The sequence below is a fragment of the Lonchura striata genome, chromosome 19 (genome assembly GCF_046129695.1).
Source record: "Lonchura striata isolate bLonStr1 chromosome 19, bLonStr1.mat, whole genome shotgun sequence".
In the NCBI taxonomy this organism is placed as follows: Eukaryota; Metazoa; Chordata; class Aves; order Passeriformes; family Estrildidae; genus Lonchura; species Lonchura striata.
Window position 1 is genome coordinate 8,023,954 of NC_134621.1, and position 22,381 is coordinate 8,046,334.

General features: G+C 41.2%; 2 protein-coding genes across 2 annotated transcripts; both read right to left on the bottom strand.

The window, feature by feature from the left end:
• Window positions 1–6,528: 6,528 nt before the first annotated feature.
• COPRS (coordinator of PRMT5 and differentiation stimulator) lies at window positions 6,529–9,542 on the bottom strand. Its single transcript, XM_077787443.1, has 3 exons — window positions 9,458–9,542; window positions 8,716–8,967; window positions 6,529–6,698 (listed from the first exon to the last, which is right to left on the bottom strand). The coding sequence occupies exons 1-3, from the start codon at window positions 9,540–9,542 to the stop codon at window positions 6,529–6,531; spliced, it is 507 nt and encodes a 168-aa protein (XP_077643569.1).
• Window positions 9,543–11,681: 2,139 nt separating this feature from the next.
• On the bottom strand, window positions 11,682–22,215 carry UTP6 (UTP6 small subunit processome component). The gene is made up of 19 exons (XM_021537999.2): window positions 22,084–22,215; window positions 21,913–21,997; window positions 21,226–21,267; window positions 21,049–21,141; window positions 20,856–20,903; window positions 19,997–20,060; window positions 19,456–19,574; window positions 18,900–18,977; window positions 18,394–18,475; window positions 17,328–17,409; window positions 16,525–16,706; window positions 15,805–15,884; window positions 15,037–15,114; window positions 14,714–14,893; window positions 13,855–13,935; window positions 13,027–13,136; window positions 12,878–12,944; window positions 12,523–12,595; window positions 11,682–11,951 (listed from the first exon to the last, which is right to left on the bottom strand). The coding sequence occupies exons 1-19, from the start codon at window positions 22,173–22,175 to the stop codon at window positions 11,794–11,796; spliced, it is 1,794 nt and encodes a 597-aa protein (XP_021393674.1). The 5' UTR covers window positions 22,176–22,215; the 3' UTR covers window positions 11,682–11,793.
• Between the last annotated feature and the right edge of the window lie 166 nt (window positions 22,216–22,381).

Below are 22,381 nucleotides of genomic sequence, written 5' to 3' on the forward strand. Positions count from 1 at the left end.
TATTTTTCTTTCCTTTACCTGGCACCAGTTGCTGGGTCTTTGTACTTCAGGCAGGAACAAAACCTAAAGTTAACCCCAGGCAGAAGCAGACAATAGGTACAAAATTGTGTAAAAAATTTGAAAGAACCCTTCCAAAATGGAAAATTCAAGCAGAAAGTGAAACGTAAACTATAGAGATAAGCCCTGAAACCAGAGAAATCCTATTGGCAAGCCTGGAAGACTGAACTGTGGTGGAAGCTGGCATTAAAGCCTTAGCAATATCCAATACCTAGGTAAGCTGAATGGGAATAAACCAAACTTGTCAGGATATGTAGCAAAAGAGGCCATTTCCCAAATACCTGGAGTCTCAATCATGGAACAGTTAAGTCCATTAGCAGGCACTGAACTTTGCCCTTTTGTTTGGAGGCAGTCAGGATCACAAAGGCTGGGTGTTACCAACTTCCCTGGTCTCTAACACTCATCAGTCATCCAGTTACAGGCTGGACAAATGCTCACATCTACCCCCTTGTTGGAGAGGGGAGAAAAATTACATTAAAGGTACATGACAATAATGTAACCCATGACAAAGACACGGCTCATTTAAGAAGCTAAGACATCCTTTAATCAGAGTTGCATGCTGTGGAGGGATGGAAGGTGCAGCCTAAGAAACCCTTCCTGACAAAAACTTCGCCTTGCTGCAACCACCAGGTGCCAGTTTCAGGCATTTAGTCCCCTACACAACAGAAACCCTGCTGCATTTAATGGGACAGATGATGAAATTCCCCATTCTCTCGTCTGAGAATTCACCTCTGTACATAATTAGAAGCACAATCATTAGAGTTCCAAATTGCTGTCAGGAACTGGCCACACAAAGTATTCCTACAGGGCTACAAGGCACCTTACAGACCACATCACAGAGCCTGTCCTTACACCAAACCCCAGATCTGTCTGGAGAACAGTTTGCCTGCTTCTCTCCAAAGGACCAAATTCAACCTAATCCACTTACTCACACAAGTGCAGATAATAGAACTGAATGTAGTTCTTATCTAGCAGACAGGCAGTCTCAGCCTGAGAAATATTTATCTGTCTTGATATTGTCTGACCAATCCCACTAAAAGGACCAGACGTCTGGCAAGCTGCAGAGCTGGAGGCCCAATCAAACAAATCAAGCCTGAATGATACAGATAAGCTTCAATTAAACAAAACAGAAGGTAAAAGGTGTTTTAGACTGGGAAAATAATGACCTGTTTGAAGAACATGGAACTGAAGGTCCTGATAAAAATAACACTGAGAAAGGGGGGGCAGGGGGGGTCTGGTATTCCAGCAAATCCAGCAGGGACAGTAGACAATTACGATTGCTGACTCAGCATGTACTATTTGCACACTCCACCTTGGTGCATGCATTTCAGATTACTTGTCCTGCTTCAGTTTGTGATTTAAGGAGTTAAATACAGTTGAAACAGAATTTGCAAACTTCCCTTATGTGTTCTTCTCTAAGGATAATGCAGCAATTGAGATTCCTGTACTGAATTATTTTGATTAGTTGCCCATACTTCTGGTGGAACTATCAGTTTCTCCTCTGGCCTTGTTATTCTAATTCTACCATATTATTGTCAGAAACACTGTGAAGACCTGCTCAGCTAGAAGACTTTCCTTGCTATCTGGATCTCCAGTTGCATAGTAAGAGGTACTGTCTGCTGTGGGGTATAAGTCCTGTTTTTAATCTCACTCACAGATATTTACTTCCTCAGAAACATTTGGGCATGTAACATGGGACAGGGAGTTACACAATTCCCAACCAACTGTAGCCAGCCAGAACTATATTACAATATGGCATATTTACTCTGGTGTCTGGATGAAGAATACAAATGAAATTATATTACTTTATCTGAGGTAAAATAATTTTCCTATTTCCCAGAACGTGTGAAGCAAATGAAGAAATTCCACAATGAGAACAGGAATGTTTTGGAGTAGTTCCATAGGTAGACGTAGAAATACTAAATAACTTGTTTAATGTTGGAATAGGAGTCCACAGTAGCTGCACTGATTAAAATTGCAAAGCAGCACAACAAGAACTTGGCATCCTCTGCTACCCCAGATGTCACAGAAAATGTGTTGCTCAATATAAGTCTTACTACGGACCAGTAGCTCAAAGAGGACTGAGCACTATTTCCCTTTGAGGGAAATAAAACAATACACTGAGATCTCAGAATCACAAATACATAAAATTTAAGTATACAGCTCACTCTTAAACCCCTGCATCATACATTGAAAAGCCTTTCAAGGTCCTAAATGCAGAAGTTGCAGGCTGATCAGAAAACATTTGATTAAAATAATTCAGGCCAAACAATCAAGACTTGCTGAATCACAGAAGTAAACTTTCCAAGGCTGATTTCATCTACACGTCCTGAAATTAGCTATTGTCAGTGTGGAAAAAACCCCACCTGATACAACCTGCTAAGAAATAAATGCAGCCATTGAACCACATTCACAGGTTTTGCTCAGTAAAGGTCAATAGAGCTAAAAGTAACATAAAGAAAGCCCACTGTATTAAGAACACAGCAATAGTGAAACACAGCAGTAATGAAACACTGAACATGAGCTTTCTGTGGGAGATGATACAGGCATTGCATAGGGGCACATACAGGTACAGAGGTTCTGCCTGGGTAACGAGCTGCCAAAGTTTGTACCAGCTGAAGAGCTACACTAAATGTTTAAAGAAAGTGGTTTCATCACTAAACCAAATTACTGGGATTGTGTGCTTTGCTGCTTTTTTTAGCAGGTTCCAGTTTCTCCTGCCAAGCTAGGAAGCTATGCTATGAGCAGCTGGTACTCCAGGACTAACAACTCCACCACTAATTTATCCTCTAATACTCAAGCTTCCGATGTCTCTGTAACACAGACCCATAGAGGGTAAAGTATCACAAGTTCCTTCCCCATGCCTACAGATACTTACCCAGCTTCACAAAATGACCTTTGTTACAAAAGGATTTACACTGGTGTCCTTGGAAGCAACAGATGGCCAGGATGAACTGCTGCCATCAGCATTTTTCCTTTCGTCTGAGAAATTATTCATAGTCCCCCCCAAAAGTAGAGGCGTTTTCTCAGTTTAAAAGTGAAAGCAGACCAGTTAAAAGATGGGACAAAACAACAAGTCAAGCAGCAGTGTCTTTAAAAGACACTGAAATGGGCTGGATTTTGTGGTTATATAAAAGCAAGAAGCACTGTCTCAATCTGATGTATGAATTAAGTGCTCAACCTTATCAACAGGAAATATGAACACATTTCCTACAATTATTTCCCCTTGCAAATCATTCCCTGTACGTCTCAAAGGAAACAACAGATGCACCCAAAACAAGTTTTCATTTCTTTGCTGGCTGTTCAAAGAAAATGCAAAACTCTGTTTTGTTTTCATTTCTTAGCACCTCACTGTTTAGACTAAATCACTTCCTCAGCATATTTGAAGTGCTTTACTGGCTGGTGTCATTACCTTTACCTACAAAGTGAGGTAATGAGAAGAAAAGCAAGGGCAGCTTCAAAATTGTCCCCTATTCTCATGAGCCAACATATTATGCCACACTCCTAAGCCACCCCCACAACATAAACCCAGCAAACCTATTAACCTGTAGCAGGGACTCTGTTATTTAAATGGTACCTTACACTGTTGGTATAGAAAGGGGAACTCTTGTTACAGATGTATGAGCATTTAACCGAGTGATCTTTAACAGTTCTAAGTTTTCCAACTGATGTACTGCCAATGTGTTTCTTGTGTTCATCCAAGATTTATGATTTGATCCTGTGACAGGCACTCTGTTCCCTCTAATAATTTGAGCAAGCTGAAGGGTTGACTGTTAATGTGAACTGCTGGCTCATGTGTTACCTTACGTTGTTTTTAATTGCAAGTATTCCTGCCTAGAATGACACGCTTGTGTCAACACAAAACAGGCTTGGTGCAAGACTCACAATGGAATTTGAAACACTCTGCAGTGCAGAAACATTGGAATCCGTGAGCTTGGTTTCAAATCCTTCCAGGCAGATGCTTTCTGAGAAACCTGCATCTGGTTTTCTAATCCCCCGGAAGCCCTGAAGTTTGAGAGCGTTCAGATCAAGCTTTATTTCAAGCCCCTGCCCTAACAAGCAGGGCTAGATTGAACAAAGCTGTATTTGCCAATATATCCCTGAAGAGAACAGTGCACCTCTGCTGCAAAGTCCCGTTTTTCCAAAGCTGGAGGGGGTGGTGTCAGTTTTAACCTTAAATGGAATCGGAAAACAAATCTTTAAAGTTACAGCCATTTAAAATACAAGCAGCTTAGCAAGGCAGCCATTCAGCACAATTTCTCCTCAAATAGAAAGACCTTTGAGACAACAAGACTAATTGCAATTAAAGATAGAGGGTAAAAAACCACCATGATTTATAAAGTGCTTAGAAAATGCCTTGAAGATTCAGGAATGATGGAATTTCAGAACTGTAAAGGAAGAAAAATCATCCTCATCAATGCTATAAAGACTTTTTGGTTATCCTTATAAAACAATTCTACAGAAGATGGGTTTGCTTCCACGGAATTCTATTAGTTTCATCTTTATTGAATACAGTGGGATATCTCCCACAAGCATAGTAAAAAAAAAATATATTAAGCCTGAAGTCAAGCGATGTTCTTCACTCAGCCATGGGAGAAATTTTTCAGTCCAGTAAGTATAACTTCAGAGTGAAATAAAAAAAAATGAGAAACTAATCAGGGCCATGAATCAGTCTCACTGGGGAACAACAGGGCTATGCAGAACTCTGATCTAAATTGCTATCAGCATTAGAAATCCAGCCCGGAGAGCTCACACTGCTGAGCACACACCGAGCAGGGCAGACAATTTTTTGCTGCCCTCTGCAGGGAAACCTTGGGCTTGTCATCCACAGCCGGGCCTGCACAGAATAAACAGGCTCACGAAAGAACCAGGGAGTTTTCAGAGGAATTTTTACAATTTACTGGTGTATAGTTACTTCAACAGTAATCTGCACTCAATTTATCGTTATGAATACTGGACTTATAACTGCAAATAAACTTTTTTCACCTAAAATGATGAGACAGTTATTGGCATAACTGAGGAAGTTTTGATGGAAATATTAATCCCTAGATCACTCCATCATTTGGGAATAAAAGACCAGGCCCTCTTTTTTTGCAATCTCAACAGTATGCTTCCACTCTGCTTTGACTGCTAGGTACCAAAACATAACCAGGAATGGAAAGGTACCCAAAGAAAAGCTCTTGTTCTCCTGTACTCTCTAGGAAGATATTAAGGAAATATCACTGTGTTGTTTACTTCTTCCTCCTAAACTAGTGCATGAATTGTATTGGTCTCATACACTGGATGATTTAAAGAAAAAACAAAGAAACAACAAAAACAAAACAAACAAAAAAAAAACTCACACTGTACAGTGCTTCAGTTCAGTGAGTGTCTAAACACACAGCCATGAAAATGTTTTTGCGATAAAAGTGTTGAATGAAACATGAGCATGTCAAAAGTTATTGTTACTCAGGTGCCCAGCCACTCAATCCACTTATATACTTCATTTGAGAACACTTCCTTTAACTCCAGAGCAAAGGTGACAAGGATATGGCTCTAGTTCCATCTATTTTCTTAGGGACTCTGTGGAGGTATTTTGTGGTCGCATCTCCTCATTTGCCACAACACAAACAGCAGAACAACATCAGGAAGCTTAATTCACTACTGTCTGCAGGACACTGAGTTGATATACTGAAATATATATATATATAGGCAGAGATATTTTCTTTGTCATTGCACATCTGATGTTGCATGAGAATATAATAAAGACAACTGTGGGACTCTAGGGGAATGTGCCCATACACAAGAAGATCTGATGTGGAGAAATCTTTGTTGGGAGGCAGCCTTAAGCACCCAGCATTCCTAGTGGATGGAGTATGCCCCCCTATATACCGGCACATGTATGTGCAAAACATGTATCATGTATTTGTAATTCCTTTCTGATGAAATACATAAACACAAAACAACTTGTTCCGTATTCGCCACAGGCGATTTTGTTAAACACCAGTATAAGAATCACAAATGGACTTTAGAACCATATGGAAATACAACAGATAAGCTTGAAGGAGGGAGAGTTTTTACAGCTATCTAAACCAGTCTGACAGCATCAAATTAAAAGGAAAGAAAACTAAAAGTTGCACAAAACACAGGGATCAGCATGTCAAAACTGACAGAAGCCTGGCAAACAAGCTGAAGTTTAGAAATTAAATACTTCTCCTCAAGCAATTAATTAGCAACATAGATCTACATATATAAACAAAACCTCCAGAAATGCACTGACTCCTTACACCCAGCACCTGCATTCTTGTCTCCAGAGCAAGGGTGGGCAGTTTATGAACAGCTCAGAAACAGCCTAAGCAAAACTCTGGAGATAGTGCTGCATTTCTGGCCTCAGCCAAACTCTGCAAAAAAGTCAAGGGACTTGGCACAGCTCAGTCACTGAAGAACATAATCCAGCACAGAAGCCAAACTTATTTCTGACCAGACTCAGCCTCATTCATCAGCATCATCAAACTGGCCCTTCTCAACTGCTCTAACTCGCGGTGGAAAAACAAAGCACGGTGCGTGGTGACAGCCTGGGTTGTAAAACCAATCCTCCTTCCATACATATGAGCCGAAAAGATTATTTTCCTCAAAGCTTCCACAGGAGAGATCGTCAGCATCTAAAGAAGATAAAATAAAAGGTTTAAACCATGGGAGATACTCAGGAAAGTAGTGGAAATAGTGTAGCAGGTTATTATGGAGGTCTATGGCATCTTCCAGTTCACTATTTTTATTTGATCTGACAGCACTTATGAATTAGACCTTTAAAAAAGCCAAACAGAAAACTGACTTTGGCAATGTCTTCATTTTAAGGAAGGTTCATGCCACACAAAACAGTTTTCCAGAAAGCTCACTGATATTCCTGGGACTTAGAATGTCTGGCACCAGCTCTTACAAGACATACAATTTTTTCCCATCTTCCCTGGGAATAAAAGACTCATGAAACTATCAATTTTATTTGCCTTCCCCCTTCCTGCTGCTTTCATAACACCATCCCAATGAGGAGTCCTCCAAACCCTCTAAGAGCTGGGTTGCTGGACAGAATGGGAGGGTGGGGTCCTGTAAAAGCTGTCTTAGAACAGTATTTCCACTAGGCTAGAATTAAGCCTAATGGGCCTGTATTTAACCAATCTAGCAAAAAATAGGTCGAAGTATTTTAACAGAAGCATAAAGATTTGCCAGCAGACACTGAGCAAAGAAAAAGCCCAGAGCATGGAGGACCCAACACAATATCCCACATGTCAGCCTTCCAGCAGCACTGCCAAACAAGTCATCACAGCAAGAGCTTAAGACACTTAAAAAGCCATGAAGTGACCAACCAAGTACATTTTCCTATTTGTAGCAGTTAACAACTCAGATGCTCGCTCGTATTTAGTATCCTTCAGAAGGACCCGAATCCAATAAACACAGCTGCCTTAGTTTGTGAGGATTTAAAGAGCTACAGGTGGGATGAGCAAGTTAAATAAAGGGGGAAAAAGAGGAACAGTTCCAGTACAAAATTCAAAACATTCCATAAATTTGACCATATAAGTGATTAAAATGAAAGCTCCGAATGGAAGAGAGGGAAAACCTCCAAAAAGGGAACAATCTTTTCCTCAAATTACCCACTGTGCAAAACCAATACTATATTTCCATTTTAAAATCAAGAGTGGTTTCACAGAAAGCATGAAAATCTTTCTCACTTTCTTCCATTACCAAACAATGGTAATGGAAATAGATGGAATTTAAATGGAAATAAATGGAATTAAAATACAAAAGTTTATTCTAATTATGAGATTAAAATGAACATATTTCCTAAGCAAAGAAAATTATCTTAATTACAAAAAGATACACATTAATGAGAAGAAAAAATGGAAATGGTGCTATTCTGCATCAAGAAAGACACAGCAGGTTATCAGCCACTGCTGGCTAAACCCCATCCCACCCGTTCTGTGCTAAGAACCAGCCTGGCCAATGGAGACTTTTTCATATGTGAGTCACCATAAAAACAAGTTACAAACTGGAGGAATAATTCAACTCTAAATGTTTGAGCGACACTCTTATTTGTTGCCACTTTTGTCCATGGGACTGGTCATGTGCACAACCACTTAGGAGGATCAAGCTTCAACAAAACCAAAGTCAAACAAACAAACAAACCAAAAAAACCACCAAAAAATAATAAAAAAAAAAACTACAGTAAACATAAGCCATACTCAGAGACTGAGCACTGTTCCAAACACCTCCATGCTCTAGAAAGACATTATAATTAACAATCTTGAATTTTCTTGAATAACTTTTACACAAAAAAGTTAGTTCCTGCATGCCATGTACCTTTCTCTTCTGCTTCAAAATAACAAAGATACACCACTGAAAACTTGCTTCACCAGAAAAACTCAGCACAAGCATGGAATTCACCTCCTTACCATGCCACTCCCTAGGAATTCAATTGCTCAAGCAAGAGTTCCATGTGAAATGCACAACACCACCTTTAAATCCTGTATTTGACAACAAAATTGTTCATTACACATCCAGGAGGTCAACATAACGAGAAATTGCTTCCCAAAATAAAACTTGGAGTTACTTAAACACATTCTCCTGCAAAGCACCTGCCTCCAACTATCCAAAACTCAAATGAAGCACAAGTAAACGTGTACTCACCGTAAGGACCACATGTAGACTCCTCCAATTCTTTATCCCAGTCCTCCACCTCATGCTCAGATGCATCCTGCTGCCCTGAAGACTCAGGCACATTAGAAACTTCACTATCCCACACATCCAGGTCAGCATATATATTGTACCAGCCCTCATTAGTAGAGCCACTGACATCATCTTCATTGGGGGAGGTAGAAGCAGATTCACTTTCTTCAGACTTGCCATCAGGAACATTTGGAATATTCTGCAGAAAACATTCTAAAACCAGTAGAAAGCACCAACAGATACATTCAGAAATTAAACAACAATTAAGAGTTCAGAGAGGTACAAAAATGCACTTTGTGACTACTACTCTTATTGTAATACATGCAGTTTCCCAGATATGTAATATCACTACAGAGGTGCTTCACATTTCAGATGATTGGAAAGAGTGGACATAGCCTTGCACCACAACACCAGCACAAATCAGGATTTTCCACAGACTCTTGTTGGAAAATAACTCTGTAAACTAGGGCAAAGGACACAACAGTCTTGTTTCATCACATTCACCTGTAGGTATTTTAAAAAAAGTTCTGTTTTTTTAAAAAAAAGTCATATTGATTAATTACTCATGTACCAAATAGCTACATGGAAATAATTTAGTGCAGTAAGTAAAGAGCATTTCCCAAGAATCACCAAAAGGTTTTCGGTAGATTTCTCAAGTAGTGCACAAGTTTCAATATTCACGACCTCCTTTGTTTTGTCCTACCTTTTCTGGGCTTCCCGATCATGGTTTCTGTCTTATTAGGAAGCTGTTCCCCCTCAGAGTTTGCAGCCCCAGAGGCGGCAGCCATCACCTACGAGACATTTTTAAAGAATGCAGTAGCAGCTCTGATTGCTCACCAAACTGCTACCCCGTGTGCTCCCGAGCGTCTCCATTTGTTCCCTTGATGAATCACAGGTTTAACAACAAACTGGCTTTCACTTCAGAAGGTGAGCCTGCAGAGCTACAGCTAATTCTGCTGCTGCCATCGCTCACCCTCAGAACAGCCCGTCTCCTCACGCACAGCCCCGGCCCACACCGTGCCCCTCCGGGAGGGCAGCACCGCGGGCAGCACAGGGGTAATCGCCACACGAGGAGTGGAGGAAGCGCCAACACTGAGCCAGCCGCCCTGCGGGACCCTCCGACAGCCCTGAGGGGCTGGACGCGATGCGTGGCGAGCAGGAGACCCTCAGCGCCTGTGCGGGAAGGGCACAGCGAGCTGCCCTCACTCCCAGCGCGACAAGGAGGCGGTGCGGGCAGGGCGCGGACCCCGGACGAGCCCTCACGGCGGCCCCGCCGCCCCCTCGCTCTCCCCGGGACCCCCGAACCTTGGGAGCGGGGCCCGCGGCCCGGCCCCGGGGCTCCATCGGCAGCGCCGGCGGGCGGGATCGCTGCGGCACCGGGCGGAGGCTGCAGGCACGGCGCGGCCGCTCCCGGCCCGGCCTCGGTGCCCGCAACGCCGCCCGCAGCGCCCCGGCTGCGGAGCCCACCGCGCCCAGCTTCGGAATCACAGACACGATTCCGACGGAAAGTCCTCCGAGATCGTCTAGTGCAACCATGGCCCAACACCGCCATCCAACCGAGGCAAATACAGGCGTAAGAGCTCTGAGAAAGCACTTTTTTACTTGTGAAGTTGTAAATAAAGTATCGATGTCTCTCATGGCTGGGCGGACTTTCCCCCTTGTCGAAAAATAACAATTTCCTTCCGGCCTCGTGGTAGCAGCATGCTCAGAACACGAAGAGACGGGAAGCACCTTGGCTGGACAGCTGTGGCAGGTTTCAAGCACGTGTGCTTGCAGGGCATGTTGCCCTGGGGAGAATGGCAAAGTTCTGTGAGGAACCAGAACAGCTGACAGAAAAGGGCCCACTTTCTGAAATGATGGAGTTACCAGCTTTGTTGGACTTTAAAACTCCAGACTTTGCACTTAAAAACTTTTAGTTGAGCAACTGACGAAGCAAGAAGTGGTTCAGAGAGGGAGTAAGAGCATAAGGGGCAGGGAGGGTGTAAGAGATTCTCAATAAGGAAATCTCAATGTCAGACAATGAGGTGGAAGCGAACTAGCAGGGATATAGGAGATGGCCTGGCTAAAAGTGTGGGAAACACAAAAGCAGAATGTACTTCAGATCTGGTAACAGAAGAATCTTACCAAACTGCTGCTCCAAACTTTATTTCCAGCTAGTTAAGTTACTGGGATTCATTGCTTGAGAGGAGCTGCAATTTCTACTTGAGTGTAAAATCAATAAATATTTCCCTGTCTTATAATTATGTCACCCTTCAGTCACTGGGAAATTGCACAAAGGAACACTTGTTTAATATTTTTGTACTTTCCCTACATTTCTCAGTTGATCATTTATGGTGATTTCTCAGGTTTGTGGCTCTGTAAACAGCCAAGGACAGCACCCTTTTAAAAAACATTACACGTTTTTTAGGCATGGTGGACAGAAAATTGGAAGTGTAGATCAGAGCTTTCCCCTCTCACCTCAAGGACATGGCTAACAGATCTCAGCTCCCCTCTACCCTTCATCACTCTCAAGATGCAAACACCAATGCAAGGGAGCTGCAGAGGCTGTTTCTTTTTGTCATGAGGATTACAGATTAGTTCTACGCTAAGAAGCAATAAACATTGTAATTTTACTGATTTCTGATTACCTAATGAAAAGTGTTCCACTTTTTATGATTCAGCTTCCTACAATAAAAATATGACCCACAGGTGTAGTTTCCATGGGGTTTGGTTTGGGTTTTTTGCATTTGGGTGCTGTAATATTAGCTTTCCAAAGTGTAAAAACTGATGCACTACAACTATCTGAATGTTTAAGCAGGATCAAAAGTTTGCTCTTTAGAAGTCTTGATGAAAACACCCTCAGGGGTTTGCTTCCTCTGACTGTGCACTTGAACCTGCCCCTGGCAGAATCAACACTAGAAAGAAATTACTGCAACAGAGAAGATGAGTCTTTTTTGTCACATAAAATGTAAAGGTAAACTTTAATAAAGTCCAGGAACGTATTTACCTTTGTACAAAGAAGTTAAAAAATGCAGTCATGTTATAACTATGTATAGTTTTTCATAAATGTCCAGTTTGTAATAAAGTGTATTTAGAAACAAAATCTTCCACCAGATCTCCCTGCAACATCTTCATAGCTCGCCAGTGAATGCTCCCACAGTTTTCTGGTTTGCCTTGGGGATGACTTAGCTCCTCCTTGATATAATCCAGCCAGAGGTCTTTAAAAGGAAAATGAAAGTTCTGTTTAGATTTTGACCAGATATTACTTAACAAGCATATCAAGACTCACTAGAAACTCTTTTTCTAAGTGTCTCTAATATTAATGCAGTACAGTTTACTTTGTAAGACTAAAATCTCTGGCACCTTGAGGAGCAAAAATCCTGGGTTCTATATTCCAACTGGAACAGTAATGTCTGAAGAAATAATGCAACAATAATTGTGCTGCGTACCTTCTTCAAATTAATACTGCAGAAATCTTGATTATAAATATATAGCTCCATACTGTTCATAAATCCAAATTTAAAATGATACACATCTCTTATGCCAGCCAGTGTCTGAATGTGATTTGCTCCTAATTGTGCTGAAGCCATCCCAGTGTCAGTGATCCTGGGATGACAGGGGAGAGGGTCCCTGCAGTGTCCTACTCTTAATGGCACAGAAGAAATAAGCTCCAATCTGCATGACAGCAAGCACAAGAGCAGAACAAACAGGTACATTTTAAAATGGGTGGGAATAAAAGAGGCAGCAGTGAATGAATGAATAAATAATAAAAACCAGAATCTCCCTCACCAGTATTTGTTGAGCCAAACTCCCTCAAGGCACGTTCATAATATTCTCTCAGATGAAGCATTCTGCAGGATTCCTAAAAAAGGAAGGTATTAAAAGGCCACTTATTTTGTACAGAAGTGAATCTGCAGCATGATTCGACTGTGACAAAGAAAGAGAGTAATGGCAATTACATGCACACACTGCTGAAGATTAGTTACTATGGAACTTGGGTTTGTATCACATCCTGTGAATCAAGTGCAGAGGACAAACATGAACTGATCACAGACTAACACCACCACTCTGCTTCCTATTTAAATCCCAGGTTAGAACTGTACTTTACAAATACAAAGCATTAATTGGATAGTCAAGAACTTACTTGCTCCTTTTCTATTTGGATCATCTTCCTGAAGAAGTCAAGTGAAAATGGACGATCTTCACACAGGCTGAAATAAAATAAGTTACTTTAGATTTAAGGACTTCTAACATATACCCTAGAATAATCAGGTTTGAAGGTATTTTTTTTACCTGGTAAAGAGTCTTTTAACTTTCTTATAACCACTATTTCTGTAAGTCCAGTCAAGGTACCTTTCTTTCATAGTCACAGATTCAGCAGGTGTTGTGGCACGTAAGGATCTCTGCAAGTTTAAAAGGAAAAAAAAAACAAAATAAACAAAAAGTAAACCTATCACATAACCTACAATTAAATAGCTCAATTAGTGCTTCTCCCTAGTTAGGCATCTGACACAAAGGAGATCTCCTAAATCTAAAACACATTTCTCCTCCAGTATTCTATATGGCTGGAACTGACATTTCCTTAAACCCCTTATTGCAAAGGGTTTCACAGTACTCTACAAACAACTGAATTCAAGCTTCCACCTGAAGTACATGTTTTATGTGGCAACTGGGAGGAAGAAACACAACCCAATAAGCCAGGCAAAGAGAAAATGTTTTGTCCTACACTACTGACGAAATCCATAGAGAGATTAAAGTCCTCATTCTGATCTTGACTTTTCTGTAACAAGACTGATGTTTTCACAAAAACTGGAAAATTCTCTTTTCTGTGCTCAGATAGGTATCTGAAAACAGAGCAAATATTCTAGACCACAAAGTAGGAGTCCATCATTGGCTGTGCTTACAAACATCCATATTCCTTAGGACATGGGAATGACACTTGTGCCTGTAAGTCTATGACCAACTGGTTTTTTTAATGCACGTAGTTTTGCTTTAAATTCTTTGACATCAATACACACATGAACAAACTTCAGGAGAAAGCATTTGTTGCATGTTCCATCCACACACATTGTTTCACGTTATTGACAAAGACATAAAAGTAGATTTCGATTAGCTAAGTACCTGGTAGAGAGCTTCAGTGTCTTCCTTGCTGTTTGTGCTCTCACTCCACTCCACCCAGAGGGTCCACAATGGCAAAGTGCCCTACAAGGTCAGCAAACAATCATAGCAGAAATACAGTGACTGACTTACAGAAACAGACAGCAACACAGCCATCAGGTTCTGTACTACCTGCCATAAAAAACAGCCTTTGGACACAGCTCTTGGAAAGACAACTTTGAACTGCACACTGAAATCACTTCTCATTTCCTTCCTCACTTACAGGATAAATCATCCTTAGCTGGACAGCTGTGTTGCCAGGGACAAGAACCAAGTTCTGCACCTCTGAGCACTGCAGTACACAGAGGTGACTTCCAAGAACAAAAAAGGGAAGAAACCTTCTTATTTCCTCGCTCATTGTGTTCAGTGTTTAAAATGGAACAGAGCAGGAGAGTACACAACTAATTCAAGGCTTGAAATACCACACAGGTGTATCAACAGTGAAGAAAGGGAAACACATTTTTCCATTAAGACACAAACACCAGCTCACTGCTAGGAGATCAAAATATCAACTGTAAGCATTCAGACTTTAGACATGTGAATTTTAAGTGAATTGACAATTCCCTAATACTCAGGAATACAATTTGCATGTGAAACATCCAAGTTCTTATTTCTGACCTTAAAAATGGTTAGGAACTTAAAATGCCTTGTAAACAAAACAAAACCAACAATAAACAAAAACAGAAATCAACAACAACAAAAAAAACAAACCCACACAAAAAAGCCAAAACAACAACAACAAAGAAAAAAATGAAGAAAAAGGCAGAAAAACCCCACAAAACAACCAATCATCAGGGGTTTCTGGCCCAAGACCAGCACAGACCTTAGATTTCACATGTTTAATGGCTTCTTCAAAGCACTGGGTCACATCATCACTCTTCAGCTGGATCAGCACGCGCAGCCTCATCTGCCACGTTTCCACGGACTGGCTGAATTGCCTGGTTGCAGCTTCTGCCACCTCCACAGCCTTCTCAGAGAGGCTGGAGTCCAGTAAGAGCTGAAGCTAAAACCCAGCAGAAACAGCTTTGTTAAAAAGCAGAGCTTTGAACCAGTATCATTCATCTTTGTGTCTACTCAAAATGGCAAAGGCAGGCACACGAATAATGCAGGAAAACCTCAGCTTCTATTTGTTCTGTCAGTTCTTACCCACTGCTTGTAGAGAGCTTCTGACAGCAAATTGGACTCATGGGCTTTGCTGAACACACTCAGTGTCCTCTCCAGCCTCTAGAACCAATAGAGAAGAATAAAAAAAACCCAAGCATTATTCCTATATATACCAGATGACAGTATTCCAAGAAGTCCACTGGATTGTGTATCATGTCAATGAATATCTAATTACACATTATGTGTCTAATGCCCTAGGTACCTGCAAACATTCCAAAATAAAGTGGAAATCTGAGCATTTACTTATCTTCCTTAAGGAGCAAAGAACAACACTGCATTTTTCTTTTAGTGTAATACTAGGGAACCAAGTTGCACAGAATAATTAATTAATTCACTGGCTCATACCTAAAAGGAGATGCATAATTAAATTGCCCATGTGCAAGCACCAAACTTTGCTCAGATTTATTTGCAAGAGTAATTTTAATTCACACAGAGGTTTGAAGGACCTGAATTTTTAGGATCCCCTTCAACCCAAATGATTCCATGATTCCATGATTAACAAGTCTGCAATCTTAGCTTTTATCCAAAGAGGTCACTGTACTTTACTGACAAGGCTGGTTAATCAAGTCCAGGTTAATCACGTCCAGGCAGGCCACCTGTAGCCTAGGCAGTAAAAGTGATCTCCCCAGAAGGAGATAAAGTTATTTTTAATGATGGCCACAGGCAAGTATTTTTGATAAAACATCAAAATACATTTGCTTCTTGTCTGAATAGGGATGATTTGTTAGATTGATTCCTAATAAATTTTACCTTTTGCTTTAATTCTTCACTGTTGGTTTTTCTGTTGTATCTCTCTAAGCAAAAAGTGATGTAGCATTTCCACATGTCCTCTGTAGAAGCAAAGGCATAATATCACACTTCACAGAATCACAAGAATAAGCACAAATATTTTGTCTTTAAGAAATACAAAGATACAAAATGTGATACAAACCGTTAATGCCAACTTTGTTTTAAAATGTTGTATTGCAAGAGGCCCTAGATTTATAACATTACACTTTAAAATGACTCCCCAGTCCAAGCTGCAGGCAGTAACTCTTTGTAAAGAGCATCAAGCTCTTAGTTCAGCTGAGACTTTTAAAGATCCCTTCCAACCCAAACTATTCTATGGCTTTAAAGGCTGTACAGGAGCAAGTTTGAGACCACTCCACAAACAGTACCTTGACAAGCTCCTTTACAAGTAAGAACAATACCAGAGGCTGAAACTGGATATGCACTCACCTGACAACTCAAAACCATTTCTTACTCACAGCTGACCAGCAAAAGATTCACATTTTCAGTTAAGCAGCTCCTCCAAGAGCACAAATACATTGGAAAATAACCCAAGCAATACATAGAATAGATCCCAAGAGGTAGCATCTAAGAACTGCTTGCCTTCTCTTAGGTATGGTAGACCCTGCCATCACCTTCAAGGCTTTTACAGGCTGCTCGAGTACCAGAAACAAATGTTAAAATGCAGGCAGAACATTTCACCTGTTGGGACTGTTCCCACAGCTTCATCAAAGACTGCACAGCACCGTTCCTCTCTCTGGGCCATTTCTGAGACTTTTTTCTGCTTTGTGGTGTGCTCTGTGGGCTGCAGGGACCCCAGCTCCAGCTCCCGGCGGGCCATGTAGTCCCATGTCAGGGGATCATCAGCATATCTGGCCTGCAAACTGAACACAACATGCTTGTAACAGCCCACAGCCACCAGTCCTTACCTGTAGGTATGTTTAACAGGGTTGTTATATTGCTATAGAAATGTAGTTAATTGCTAAGTAACCAAATGCCAGAAAAAAATTACTTTCCTTTCTACAAGAGAAAAACAAAATATTAGCTTTTTAAAATATTATTTAACGTGGATATTCTTCAGAAATAACATGAAATAGACAGGGAGCTGTCAAGAGAGACCTTTCTTTTGAGAGAAACAACTGGAGAACCAAAAGCTGCAAAAACCCCACCAAAGTACACTAGGAAAATCCACAGTTCCTGCAATGAATTTACGGAAAATAAGTGCACTAATTATTCAGTGACAAATGTATTTTGCCTGAACTTTCCTAGCAGCTTTTTAGAGGCCTTTCTGAAATTAGATACAAGTATCCTCTTATAAAGATCATGCTTTTGTTTTTTTTTTAAGGGACTTCACATAAGCCTTAACACTATTTGCCTAGAGGAACAGCCTTTAGTTCTGAAAGTCCAGTCAAAGCATTATATGTTAGTGTTATAACTTATGAGAATATGTTTCTTAAAAACCAAACCAAAATAAAATAAAAATGCAACACAAAGCCACAACTCACCTTTCAAGGATTTCTTTTTGCAAATCTTGGGTAAAATCGAAGAGCTTTGCAATAGAGAGCACAGCCAGCTGGAACTCAACACCTACATTTCAAAAGAAGATAAAACTATCAAGCAGTGTATTTGCTGAAAAATTCCTCAAGATATTACATCAATTGCACACTGTACCGCTGTAGCTTGGTTCCACATGTAAATTTAATCAGGATATCCTCTACTCCCTCACTTGACTCTGCCATGAAAACACAAAATGCTCCACACTCAGGACAGATCTCTCCAAAGCTGTACAAAGTAGATGTTCATGAATTGTGTCCATCTTCCGTCTCCACAACTTACCTTTTAAAATGCCAAGTGACATGACTGAAGAAAATCAGATGAACTCCCACTAGCCATTACTCACCTTATTATTTCCAGGTGCTTACAAATCATTTGTACGCCTGTTTTTTCCATTATTTCTCCAGAAAATTAAATTAAACCATCTCTTTCTGAAATTTCCTCTAATATCCTTTTCCCCCATTACTTTTCAGTGTTCGCTATTGTATTTTGCCCAGTCTTCCAAAATACCCCCATCTATTATGAACAGTCAAAGAAACCTACTACTAGTTTGCACTTATTTTACCCAACTCACTCAATAAAATGGCTTATTTTTACCAAGCCTGCTTAATTTAAAATAATTTAGCCTGGTTTATTATTAGTCTGAATTCTTACTTTTTTGCCACTCACGGTAGCTGATTAGTTGTGACCTAATGTTCAGCAAAGTAAAAAAAAATGTGTAACTCTGAACAGCCCTTCAATTTTCTTTTTTAAACAATCAGGTTTTGAGGCTGTCACCCAGCACTAGGCCTCTTCAGCCTGAAAGCTGCTGTGCTGGAAGAGATGTCAGCCTGCAGGAAAGACATACAATCAGAAGCACTATTAATTTATACTCTGGCATTTAATAGGTTCTACTGAACAAATGGCGTATTTGAAAAAAGGATCTCAGTGGAGCCAAGTCTATCAGCATTACCTACTGCAGAACTGGGGTAAAGATTACAATTTTCTTAATGAGAAGTACAAGAAATGTTCATTCACCTTTAATTTTCTGAGAAGCATCCCTGTAGACTATGCGAGCCATCTCCCCATTAAGAATTTCTTCAGAGTAATTGAATTCCCCCTGAAATATCAAGCATATCATTGAAGATATTATTGTCCTTTCTCAACTAACATTTTTGCAAATAGGGAAAGAAAAATCAGAAGATATAAATGTTTTTCTTCATGCAAGTCTGCTTTTATGTAATTTGCACAAACCAATTATAAAAAAATTAGGTAGGAAGTTTGACTATTACTTTCCAGAAATTACTGTTAATTTTCAGTTTGGGGAATATAATAAAAGATTCTACAAATGCAAAGAAAAAATAAATGTATGAAATATTAGAGCTGAGCATCAGAAATACTTGAAAAAGCTCCACACAGGTGCAGGACATGAAAAAAAAACTTTCACTAAACCATTGTCAAATAAACTACTGATCCAAAACTGTGAATTTCTACATGTAATACACAAGCAAACAATATCTCTTAAGTAAGTTTAGCTGACCTACCAGGTCCATCTTTGCTTGTTCAAATTCTTTCTTCTCCTTCCTCTGTTTTTCAGCATGCATAAGCTCCATTCTGAAATACTGCAAGAGTGACAACAAAATGAAATTACTCCAGGGATAAATCATAAAAATCTAAGTCCACAAACAGGGTAAAACAAGCTCTGCAGAGAAACAAATCAGGACTTCGCCACATCCCACACATGTCCTAGAGCCTTGGTTTTTGAAGGCTATCTGTCCTGTGTATTTGCCCAGAAATTTCCAACACGTAGCAATGATCATTTTTTAGTCCTTCTTTAAACCTTAACTTGCCCCCAAAGAAAACCAAGCTCCTCAGCAAAGATTGGGGATGCCAGACTGAGCCTGACAACTATGTCCTAGCAGAGCTTAACAGTACCTTAGAAAGGAATTTTGAGGTTCATTTTTAAAATATTTTGGACATTTTCCTGCTGATGGAGAACCAAGAATTCTTCCAGTTGTCTGAGACAGATCTGGGAAATATGCTGAATTGATTTGCTCTGATTGAACAAGCAAGTGGTCATAGAAGAAAACAGGAACTCACTTCTTGATAAAGTTTGGGGCACTCTGGATGGAAGCGCAAAGCACGAAGGAACAAGTGCCTGGCACTTTCTGATGACAGTCGTGTCTCCATTTCCCACTTTGCTGCCATAATCCACAGTGCTGCAACAGGTGACACAAGTAAATTTATTTAACCTCTCAACATGAGCTCAGCTCCAGAGTAAGACTGATTATCTCCCATACAAAACTGTAAAGCAGATAGGCAGATCCAGGAAGTTTAATCTGGTTTAGCTACGGATCTAATGATGCCTTCAAAAGCCAAAAGGCTTAACATAACATGAGCACTTAACATCACACCGAGTCCCCAGTCCACCTGGGATTGGTCATTCTGACCTACTTCACATCCCTTTATGACTGCTCAGCACAAGCCCTGTCAGAGCCCTTCTCTGAAGCAGCAGCAAGGCAAAGAGCAGAGAGTAGAAACTTTAGCCCAACAGCTTGAACTGAGATCTACAAAAACTTAAACCAACACCAGACAATGTATGCTGAGGCATTTATGCAGCACTCACCATTGTGCTATTTACCTGGTTTATTGGAATGAATGGCCAACATGGTAGAAAACACCTTACTGAGTTGATGTTTTGCATTCTGTAAAAGAAGCAGTTTTGTTTCACCCACTCTGGCACTGAATTGAACCCCCACCACCAAACTTTCAGTAGGAAAGGTTACAAGCTGTTGTACAATTGTTGAGAAAAAGATACTTCTCCGCTACTTTACCTACAGCAGAAAGTTTCTCATGTTTACTCACTAGTGACCAGCATTTAAATGTCACCACATTAGAGTAGTATGGCTAACTCAAATTTTCTGAACCACACAGCCAACACAACGTTGCCAAGTCCCAAACCCATGATTTCACTGCCCTCTTCTGAGATAGAGATTGTATTTTCCTTTGGCCACCTTCACCACCATGCAAAGTCACCTTCTTCAGTAGAGAAAGGACAACACTTGAATGCTGGTAATAATGTGAAGCCTTGCACAAGTAAGTTTATGAAGTACAAAATTGATAGAATTAGGCTTTTCAGCATAGTCACTACAATAAATATTTGGAACAAAATCACAATTCATAGACAAGTGAATCACTCACTCCAGAGAACGTATAACCAATATTATGTTTCTCACAAACAAACTGGTACTCCAGATTTAATGGAGTCAGCCTCATTTTTGCCCCTGTAAGCATCGAATTCCATACTAATTCACTCTCAGCCAAACTCTAGAGTTATATACATCAGTGAAAATCCCAAGCAGCTCCAACAATACTATAAAAATTACTTCAGTATTACAGCATGCAGCAGTGAAGTTTGTACCCCTATCTTTAAATCAAGTTTCAGATGCATGAATAAGCACCAGTCTCAACCTAGCTAAGATCAGGATTTGAAAACTCACCCACTGCTTGCAAAATGCAACATGGGAAAGCCAGAGTTGGACATCATCCTGTTGGAAATCAAAATAAGAAAATAATCAACCTCACAGTGTACAAAATCGCTTGTACACTGACAAGCAAACAACACACCCTTGGTACAATGACTTGGCATACAGAATAAAAAAGAATTCCAAATATCAGTACAAATAAACTTACTTTCCATTTCCCAGTAGCTCGGTTGAATAGGCTGTGGACTCTATGCAGAATAGAGTGCTCAATTTCATCCTTCTTAAAGGAATATCCAATGCGCTAGGAGGAAAAAAAATACTAATTTTATTCAATAGAAAATTTGGCATAAAGTATTTTGCACTCTTTAACAGCTGACAAACTTACTGCTCTTCTTTTCTTGATCAGTTCCAGCAGATTAACTTCATACTAGAATGGAGAGAAAAAAACATTTAATAGCAAACATGGAGGCCCATAACAGCAAGACAAGAAAAAACTACACCAAGTTTGTTATAGATGATCAGGTGGACAAAAAAATATTGCAGTCAGGAAATCATAAGCAGTAATTTTTGGCTGGGTCACTACATTTCTAAGACTTCTGGCCCTTCACAGGGCAGCCCAACATATGCCTTAAAGCATTGTCCAAACATTCCTTGAACTCTGTCAGGCTCCTGGTCATGACCATTCCCTGTGAAGCCTGTTCAGTGCCCGACCACCCTTTCAGGAACCGTTTCCTATCACTGAACTTATTAATTCCCCTTAACCACACACATCAGGGAACAAATTCCCCCTCTACACAGCACATCAGGGAACTGGGCGCTCTGCACCCTTGGAGAGACAAGTAACTACAGGAAAAGGTGACAACACTAGAGAAGCTTGACCCAAACTCGCGCACCAGCTCCTGGCTACACTTCATACTCCGGTGCCAAGAGCCGCTCGCAGATGAACACCTGGGACCAGGTGAGGAGGGGATCTCCGTTTTCTGACCTCTTTCCAACATGAATCACCACAAAATTACCCGGGTCTGACTGAGCTGGGTCTGCACCGAGAACTGCCCCGCTCGGTGCAGCCTACCTGGATGTAATTAATGAAATCCTCCTTCCGCAGCGCTCTCCGCTGGATTTTGTACTCCAGAGCCGAAGCTTTCCTCAGGACAGCCCTGCGGGAACGGGAGATCAGCGCCCGGAGCGCTCCCGGCCGCGCCACGTGCGCTCACCCGCCCGCCCGCGCCCCGGCCCCGCTCACCGGATCTCCTTGTGCGTGAAGAGCCCGACCCGCTCCAGCTGCTCGAGCTCCGGGATGCGATCCTCCAGCCGCTGCTCGACGCGCTCTGCCATGGCCGCGGGGCCCGGTGTGTCCGGCCCGGCCCGGCCCGGCACGGCCGCCGCCGCTTCCGCCGCCGCCCGCGCCGCTTCCGCGGCCGCTGCGCGCTCTGCCGCCCCCTGCCCGGCCGGCGGGAACGCGGCTCCGGGATCGCCCAGCCCAGCCTCCGGCAGCAGCGGACACGCAGGTGAGTTTGCAATGTTTCCAGGGTGGGAGACGC